Source organism: Ailuropoda melanoleuca, chromosome 6, assembly GCF_002007445.2.
Source record: "Ailuropoda melanoleuca isolate Jingjing chromosome 6, ASM200744v2, whole genome shotgun sequence".
NCBI lineage: Eukaryota > Metazoa > Chordata > Mammalia > Carnivora > Ursidae > Ailuropoda > Ailuropoda melanoleuca.
This window is the reverse complement of record NC_048223.1, coordinates 9,514,198-9,524,067: the sequence shown is the minus strand read 5'-3', so window position 1 is coordinate 9,524,067 and position 9,870 is coordinate 9,514,198. Positions and strand designations below refer to the sequence as shown.

The 9,870-nt window shown below is 38.8% G+C and overlaps 1 protein-coding gene across 1 annotated transcript in view; it reads right to left on the bottom strand.

Moving 5' to 3' along the window:
- Nucleotides 1–803: 803 nt before the first annotated feature.
- LOC117802613 (coatomer subunit beta'-like) overlaps nt 804–9,870 on the bottom strand; it is a 12,706-nt gene continuing 3,639 nt past the window's right edge. Inside the window, exons 3-9 of the mRNA XM_034661818.1 lie at nt 5,361–5,471; nt 4,167–4,381; nt 2,663–2,755; nt 2,390–2,570; nt 2,159–2,227; nt 1,937–2,008; nt 804–1,694 (exon numbers count right to left, since the gene is read on the bottom strand). Coding sequence (XP_034517709.1) covers nt 1,599–1,694; nt 1,937–2,008; nt 2,159–2,227; nt 2,390–2,570; nt 2,663–2,755; nt 4,167–4,381; nt 5,361–5,471 — 837 coding nt within the window. The 3' untranslated portion in view covers nt 804–1,598. The remainder of the gene's footprint in view (nt 1,695–1,936; nt 2,009–2,158; nt 2,228–2,389; nt 2,571–2,662; nt 2,756–4,166; nt 4,382–5,360; nt 5,472–9,870) is intronic.

The following is a 9,870-nucleotide window of genomic DNA, read 5'->3' as shown; positions in this document are numbered from 1 at the left end:
GTTCTCAGTGCACCTCCGGTCCTGGAGTGTGGTCACATTCCTGTCCAGAAGGGGAGAAGGTGGTGCTTGTACATTACTCGGCCTTAGTTGCACTATCATTTTGGAACTGCATACCTCTCAAAACCATGGACGTATACAGTTTTCTCTGTCATTGTATATTTTCATATCTTCTAATGCTCAGAACAGACATGGTTTTGTTGGTCTGGCTTCTCTCCCAATCTTATTTTATGCATACTACAAAGCAGTTCTAAGGATAAAAATAACCAGTGATGACCTCCTTGGAGTAGAGAGAAACTATGGTACTAATTCTGGTATTCTGTGATAGGCCAGATAAAGCAAAATGCTTTTGGGGAAAATACTCTTTTTAAAGTGAAAAATTTGTTTTTGTTGACTCTCATCCTCCAACTTTATCTTGAAACCTGATAATTTTCATTTTGATCTAGCAGGAGGTGCTGTGTCAGGTTTTAATTTTTTTCTGGAAATAGGCTTAGGATTCTTCTGATGTTTAGAATTACTGTGGCTTGACGTGTGTGAGATACTATTTTTTGGTCCATACAGTATGCTTATTGTTTTATAATCACAAAAAAAAATTGTGAACCTTGGAAGAGTTTTTAAACTGGGACTTAGCTAATGCAGAAATGGAAAACTTTATAAATAGTATATGTTATGTTCTGTTGCTTAAGACTTTCCTTTTTTAAACAGGTCTTTGCAAAAACAGAAGCACAGAAGGGAGCATATATAGAATTAACACTACAAGCTTACCAAGAAACATTCATGAGCCATTCTGCAGCTTCCTGAAAACATTTTTTAAAATAAATTTCATTTTATTATAACTTGCTTTTCTCTGTTAAAGCTGAGCTGAATGTTTAAGAATGTCAAAATTAAAAGTACTGATGGGAGTTCTCTATATAAAAATTGTTTTTTAACAGTGCCTCTAACAAACAAAGAAAACCTATTTTCCTAGGCTACAAGGGGATGCTGAGTGCCTGGTTATAAATTTCTCTGATCAGACAGGTGCACTGTAAAAGATCAGAAAAAGTAATTGTATCTTTCTGTATTACCAAACAGGTAGTTTAAACAGGCCAGCTTAACAAGGTCAGAGGAGCTGGGTTTCAGATTCTGATTTGAGAAGCAGGTAACTATTAGACAAAATCAGGGTGAGGCATAAAAACCCAAGTATATAAACCTGGGGTGGGGAGAGGGAACGTGATGAAGAAGGGTTAAGAGAATGTGAGCTGATCCCTAGATGAGGTGTAGTTTGGTTCAGCCTTCTAAAACTAGAAGCTTATTTTCATTATTTAGAAAGCAAACTTTCAAGTATTTTCATTAATTCAAAAGATTTTATGAGATACGGTCTAATGACAGTATGAAAAAAATCAAAGCCCACATTTGGTTTACTTAAGGAAACAGTGATCTAGATGCTGCACATAAGCCACTCCTAAGATGAGAAGAGCACTGTGCTCCCAGTGGGCCACATACAGCTTTTCATATAAAAATCTAAGGAGATTCTCGGAGTCCAAAACACTGTGGTCAGGGTGGCAGTCAATACCTGTCCATAATAATGATCTGTGTAGTTGGGTTCTCAAGAAACATTATACTCAATCATCCAAAACGTCTTCATCTAGGTTGATGTCTGTTGTGTCAATATCTTCTAATTCCAAATTATCCAGCTCAGCTTCCAGTTCGAGTAAACTCTGCAAAGAAAAGAGTTATAGAGCACTTCGTTATCTCTGATAACCTTCTGAAGTTACCTCTGATTCATGATTCAAAGAGAACCAAAGCACTAATCAAAGGGGGCATTTTCTCATTTCAAAGCCCCTGCTCTGAAAGTGATGACATCACTTGAAATGCAGAGGCCTGCCCATCCTGGAACAATTCATGGGGAGGAAGGAGTGAGCCTGGGGTTCCCATGGGAAGATGGGCATGATTTCTGTACCTTTTCTTCTTTGTTGGCTGTGTGGGAGGCCACAGTAACTGGAGTAGAAGAAGCAGGTTTCCCATCAAGTTCCTGAAAGCCCAAGTGGAGACACAGATAAAGATGAAGGAATTTTTCAGGTAATTTCCCCCGAAGGGAAGGCTGTTCAGGATTAGGAAGTGGGAGATGGTACTGAAAATGAACAAATCTTAACCAGATGATCTCACGCAACACTCTACTGACCTGCTGAGCTGCAGCTCTTGAGGGCTGAAAGCCTTTTGCCTCTTCCATAACATTTCTTTCTTCATTTGGCTATCAGAATAAAGCAATGATAAAATATTCTGAAGTCACAATTCACCTACGAACTTGACTCAAATCCCAGATGTTAGCTCTCAATCCAACAATAATGTAAAGTATGAATGCACTTCTGCCCTCTAGTCACAATAAATGAGGTCTGGATGCCTGGCGACTCACCGTGACAAGTGGGTATTGCTTGGCTGGCCACAGATCAGCATGTGTTTCCTTCACCCATTCTTCCACAACAAAGGCTTCTTTTAATCCAGGAAAAAGGTTTTCATACTCTGTTGGATCGGCAAGGGATTCTGCTGCTTTCTGATTAACTTTTGAAAGATTTTCTCTCCAGAGTTTCACCACCCTATTGTAGAGATCATGGAGCCAAAGGGAGACTGAGTGAGTGTGCTCTAGTTTTTATCTGCAACGTTTGTTCCTAAAACTAAAAGTCTGTACCTTGAAACCTGACTGGGTAAGTAAGTCCGGGCCAGGAAGGCAGCTTCTGGCAGTCGGCCAGTTCTAATCAAGAGTTCCAGGCAAGCATCAAGCCTAAACATTAAAAAGGAGAGGCACGATTAATTGCCAAGAATAGACAAAGAAATGTAGATTTAGTGTTGCAAAGTTAGCATTCTTTCCCCAACTTCCATACATATACCTCATTTCTGTCACTGAACCATTTACTTGTCATCACCTGTGTGTTTACATAATCAACGGACTCCATGAGCATGAAGAGTAGCACAGGTTTGTGACCATTTTCAATTTCCTGATAACTTGTTTTAACAACTCCTAAGACTCTAAGGGGGGTTTTCAAGACCAGCTAAGGCAGCTTAGACAAGCACATTTTAAAGGCTTTAAGGAGATACAGGACCAGAAACTCAGTTTCACAAATGGGATCATTGAGGGCAGTGTCTCCAATGGGGGCTGTGCTGGACAATCCAGTGATACCAGCCAGAAAATGTCCTAGTGTCTGTTTTCTTAACTTCAGTTTTTTTCTTTTTTTTCTAAGTTTTGATAAAGTAGATAATGTGTTTTAGAATTCACAGGTTCTTTGGGGGGGAAAAACACAGGGTTTTGGGTTTTAGAAAGGCAATATAAATATAGTACATACACTACACATTACCTAACATCCTCGGCATCAAATCTAAGTCATAAACATTAATACTCTGCAATAACACATGAATACTAAATGGGATAAAAACTAGTGGCATAAAAGCAACTAATAAAAGTACTTCAGAGTTCAGGTTTTACTATCTTTAGTTATAGGAAACTATTTTCAGGACAGTTTTTGGCTTTTAAATTATGGACCTATTCCTACAAGTATACAAGTTTATAAATACATCCATTACAGATACACATTGGGGTACACTAAGTTTTTATGATAAAGTGTGAGGTTTAAAAAAGTCACTATTAAACTTTTGTGTTTTATTTCATAATATGGTCAATCAATGTTGAGATGATTTGGTCTGCACTAACTGCTAGACTTTCAGAAGTATATTTTTATGCTCTACAATTAGACTCAATTCTAGAAGTACCTGACATCCTCAACCCCATTTTTCCTTGCCAGGGATAGGTCAGAATTACCTAATTTGGGTAAACCTACCTGCCATTTGGGTACTACGGGAGCAGCACAATAGCTTCCTGCTGTGGTAAAATGGCTCAGCCAGGGAGAAGCAGGGCTTTTGAGAAAGGGGTTTAACATTTCTCTTAGTCCAAGCCTCTCTGAACAGCTCACTTTGCTCATTTAGACCATGTGTGAAGAACATCCCTTGCTGAAGGGGAATGCCACAAAGAGAGCACTGTCCTCTGACTGCCCCCACTAGCCAGGGCCTAGGCCAGAACTCTGTCCTTTCTCTTTCCAGGTTCATTCTTCCTCTCAAAACCACCCTCAAAGTCAGTGTAGAAATCAGTGTTTTAAATTACTATTCCCACCACCTCTCTTAGACCTTGGATAAATACTTACTTGCCCTGTAAAAAGTAGCTCATGAATGCCACGTTATTCTTGCCGTCTCTCTCCGCACCCTCTGCTAGTTTGTTCACCATACTAGCATTTCCGGAGGCAGTGGCCAAGAGCAACAGACCCCCATAATCCTGCGCGTGGTGCAGGCACTCCTGGGCAAGGCCAAACTGACATTTACTGATGGCAAGTTCGGCAAGTTGTTTCCACTTTTGTTCTGACTGTAAGAAAGTTTCCAAGTTAAAACATCTATGGAAATAAACATTTGAATTTTCAACATCAACACTCTTCTGTTAACCTGAGTATTACCGTGCCGACAATGGGAGATATTTCATACATATACCGAGCTGTGCCTATTAAGTTGGTTCTATCAATCAAAATAAGAATGGAATGACAAAATGTGTAATGAGAAAATGGAAGTTACTCGCATATACAAAATTAATTCAGTCACAAATCAATTTTAATGATGCATGAATAATCATCAACCCATTATATTTTTATTTTGTAATTACACAGTAAAACTAAAAGTAATACTATCTAATTGGAGTTTTAAGGTAATTAGATTGTAGTTATTTTAATGAGTGATGTAATACCATTTTTCCAAAGAGAAAATTGTTTTTTATATCCTAAATATTTAACAATAATATTATCTGTCATTTGTAGCTTCTCAGAAATTAAAATGCTACACATTTGGATGATCTTAACATAGCTGAAATTTATTTAGCACAGAATTATCAATAAATGCTAGACTTCAACCACAGCTGGGGGCCCTCAGTATAAAACAATTCATTAAAATGTCACTGAATTGTGTCAATATATTAAAATATTTCTTTAAAACCAACAATTTTCTCACTAGTTAGGCACACTGGCAAATTACTGCTTTGTCTATCTACTCTTAGGAATTCCCAGACCACTATGTCTATTATCTTACACCTTCTCATACAAAACAGATCTCATCTAAGCTACTGAAAACACTTTTTCTTAAATCAAAATACTAAGAATGTATCTCCAATATAAGCCATTTAATTTACATAAAGACTAACAAAATGCATTTTTAAATGATCAAAGAGAGACAATAATCTCACCAAAGAAAGTTACTAATATGCATTTCAGAAAATTTAATAAGAAACTTACACTAAACACAAAGAAGTATCTTCTAAACTTTGCATCAGTTATGAAAAATCATGACTTGGTACATACCTCTGCTTCTACTGCTAATTGGTATGCAATGTTCAGTTCTCCAAGCTGAAGAGCAAGTTCGAAGCGATGCTCTGGATCTGTGGATACTGTAAGAGCTTGCTGCTTAAAGCCCTAAACAGAATAGATGTAACTGTGTGTGCAGTCCGTATGTGTATATATACAGTATGCACACAAAGAAACCCCACTGCCTAAACCAAAGTAATAGATAGCAAAATACTCTTTAATGAAAAGACAGAAAAATTAAGGAGTCATTAAATTAATTGGTAAGAAGCAACCAGTTACAAAACTCAGTCCCACAATGCTGTTTTCTAAGCAGTAGGAGGTGACTGATGCTAGAAACACTCATGTAAAACTAGTAAAAATCAGAAATGCCAATGTCAAAAAGAAAACGATTTTGGAAAGCTGAGTGCACGAGAGCCATTTCAAAAAATGAAAGGCACAGTGGCGCAGACCTAGCTGTTCATTATCTACTCACTAAGCTGGGCTTAGAGATCATCTAGTCCAGTCCCTCAAAGAAAAGCAAGTCAAATGTAAAAGCTTCTTTCCAATTTTCCCTGATCTGTAGGTCATTTAGCAAACATTTTGCTCGCAGGTCCTGACACGGATAGGGAACCATTACCTAGACTTTACTGTTGGTCTTATGTCCAGTTTACTCATCAGCAAGCATTCCAGAGGGCAGAAAATCTAAAACTGTCTTCCATGTTCCACTGGGTCATCAAAACAGGCTTTTAAACCAACTGTTGTAATTATCAAATTACAGAGTACTGATGGGAGTCTGCACTATGGGCAAGTTCATCAGCTCTATGGATGTGGTGCGTTAGACAAAGCTCAGACTTCAAGAGACTTCACTGGAATGAGGGAGAATGCTCAGTTATGGGGTGGCCAAGATGGAGGAACTGGACAGCTTTCCAAGTTCTGTCCAGCTGGATCCTTCAGGAAAGCTTATCATTAATGTTTAAAATGTTTTAACTTCCCAGACTATACAAGGTGCCCATCCTCAAATTCATCCATGAGTACAATGTAAACAAGGCATTCTGAATAACCTGCATTACTCCTTTCCTCTCCTACCACTGGTGTAAATAATAAAAATCCAAGAACAGAGGATGTAAGATCTATGGAACGTGTCAGACATAGGCAAGGGCAAAGCAGATGAAATTAGGTGGACTAAATACACTTTTGTTTCCCCCCAATCCCCACTGAAATGACATAAAAGGGACCCTTTTTTTAGGGCATAAATTCCCAAGGACACAGAAAGGCAGAGACCTCTATAACAAAATTTTGGAAGCTGGAAAACTGGTAGAGGCATATAAACAGTTAAAACATTAATCCTAAATCAGAAGTGAGGACAGCATAGAAACAACTTCATTTACACATCAGAATCCCCAATGGCGTCTCATGGAAGGCAGTGCTAAAGTACACAAAATTGCCTGAAAGTCTATGTAACAAGCTGGAAATAAACAGATACTCCAGGTCTCCCACTCATCTCCCTGCACACCTCGGGACACACAGCAGACAGGAAGTTTATTGCTTGAAGAGGGTAAACTAGAAGGTCTCCAGTCTGAGAGATACCCTACACACCTTTCAAAGGAAAATAGGAAATTATGAGAATAGAGATTGAAACTAAATGAAATGCTAGATACTGAGACACCAAGCTGTTTTCTACTCAACCCCCAGAATGATGCTGATTTAAGCCTAGTCTTACCCCTTGGGGTATAAACTCTAAACAGCCCAAGAGGTAACACTACGATGTTAACTCCCTGCGAGCCATATGCCAGCTAGCACAGTGCCTGGTGCAATGTTAAGTGCTCATTAAATTCGTGAGATGAACATACGGACATGGAGAATCCCCAATCAAATGGCCCAGCCACATCCATGTTATAAAGTCCATACCCAACAAGACCACCCACAAATTCAGACCTTTTGATCTGCTTCTCATTAGACCTCCACTCTTAAATGAGGGCCCAAGGCTCATCAGATGCATGAAGAAAATCTCTAACAGGAAAGAAAGTGATCGAAATGAACAATTAACAGCAACTTGAAGGAAGCATACCATGAAGGGGAAAAACTCCCAAACAACAACAAAACCTATCATTCAGATCCTGAGAGAAATAAACTTTCATCCAAACACAAGAGTAAGATTTTAAAAGTACAAATAACAAAAAGAGACTAGTGCAGGAGGCCTAACATTTGACCAATAGTTCCACAAAGACAGAATACAGAAAACGAAAGAAGGAAACCATCAGAGAAATGATTCAAGAAACTCTCTCAGAAACGAAGGACATGAGTGTCCAATTAAAAAGTTCATCTAATACCCAACAAAATTAGTAACTGACCCCTACACCGAGGCCCACCATCATCACGTTTTAGTACAAGAGGGACAAGGTCCACAAAGCTTCCAGAGTGAAAAAACAGATCAGGTATCAAGAATGAGGGGCGCCTGGGTAGCACAGTCGTTAAGCGTCTGCCTTCGGCTCAGGGCGTGATCCCAGCACTCCGGGATCGAGTCCCACATCAGGCTCTTCCGCTAGGAGCCTGCTTCTTCCTCTCCCACTCCCCTGCTGTGTTCCCTCTCTCATTGGCTGTCTCTATCTCTGTCAAATAAATAAATAAAATCTTTAAAAAAAAAAAAAAAGGTATCAAGAATGAGGAATATAAATGGCTTTACATTTCAACAATAACTAGAAGCTAGAAGGCAATGGAACAATGCCTTCAAAATTTTGGGAGAAAATTACCTCCAACCTAGAATTCTGTATCTGTTAAATGGCCAAGGAAGGATGTTTTAGAGTAGAACAACGGCAATTTCAGATAATCAAGGTTACAAAAAATTTTACTATTAATAACCCTTCTCTCAGAAAACTCCATGCTCCAGCAAAATGAGGGAGTAAAGTAGGAAAGAAGATAGGGGACGCAGGAAACAATGGATCCAACTCAGAGGCAAAGGGAAGCCCCAACATGAGGGTGAGGGGGGATATCCATGAGAGCAAAAACAGTAAGAAGCAGACTAAACATACTGAGAGATTTCAAGGAAATCTGGAGAGCCACCAGAATATAGGGAGAATTAATCATACGTACACAGAAAAATAAGCAAAGGAAAAAAAGGACAAATATTAACTACAAGGAAAATGAGCAACTGCAGGAAGGGAAAGCTGTAACATACTACATGGCTCAGCTGTAAGCAGTGTTTACACAGCCATAAAAATGTCAACACTGAAAATTGATCTAATCAAAATCATAACTATATTGGGAGGATGAGGACAGGAAAGTAGCATGTATGCTGTAGAAGTAGGGGAGAAATAAAGGTAAACCGTCAGCTTCTATACAGTGGTAAGTCACAGGAGATGCCTAAAGCTGAGAAACAGCAGTATGTTAGAGACGTAGAAATAAATACCAAGAGAATCAACCAAAAGAATAAAAGTGATTACCTCTAGGAAGTAAGTACGAGAGAGGGAAGGGAGTGCAGTCGTTTTTCTTAAGCTTTGCAGAACTTTACACTTTGTGCACATACAAATTTGATTCTGTAACACTCCATTCAGAAAAAGGCATATCACTAGTGGTGATTTTATATTATGTATATAATGTATATATATAATGTATATATATTATTTATATCATGTATATTTTACCATAATAAGAAAAAAAGAAAGGCCTGCTAGCACAGAGAAGGAAAATGCAGGATAGAAATGAAAATACTGACAATGGAAAGGAACTCTACAGAAAGAGAAAGCTGATGATTGCTTCAAACATTTAAAGAAGGTACTAAGAGTTGCAGCACTTTGGGTAGCTGAGTCAGTTGAGCATCTGGCTCTTGGNCCGACTCACGTGTACAGAAAATTTGTGATCTTGAAATAGTAACTAGAACCCCATATTTCTTCATCTGATAACAGAAACGGATGGGGTGGGGGAGCTGCAGCAGGAGTCCAAGTAGTTCGGATAGTAGGGCAGCAGCGCCCTTGTTCTTTGAGGTGATCAAGTCACCAGCAGGGCAGGGTGGAGGACAAGGTAAAGCACATGTTCTCAGTGCACCTCCGGTCCTGGAGTGTGGTCACATTCCTGTCCAGAAGGGGAGAAGGTGGTGCTTGTATATTACTCGGCCTTAGTTGCACTATCATTTTGGAACTGCATACCTCTCAAAACCATGGATGTATACAGTTTTCTCTGTCATTGTATATTTTCCTATCTTCTAATGCTCAGAACAGACATGGTTTTGTTGGTCTGGCTTCTCTCCCAATCTTATTTTATGCATACTACAAAGCAGTTCTAAGGATAAAAATAACCAGTGATGACCTCCTTGGAGTAGAGAGAAACTATGGTACTAATTCTGGTATTCTGTGATAGGCCAGATAAAGCAAAATGCTTTTGGGGAAAATACTCTTTAAAGTGAAAAATTTGTTTGTTTTTGTTGACTCTCATCCTCCAACTTTATNAAAGTGAAAAATTTGTTTGTTTTTGTTGACTCTCATCCTCCAACTTTATCTTGAAACCTGATAATTTTCATTTTGATCTAGCAGGA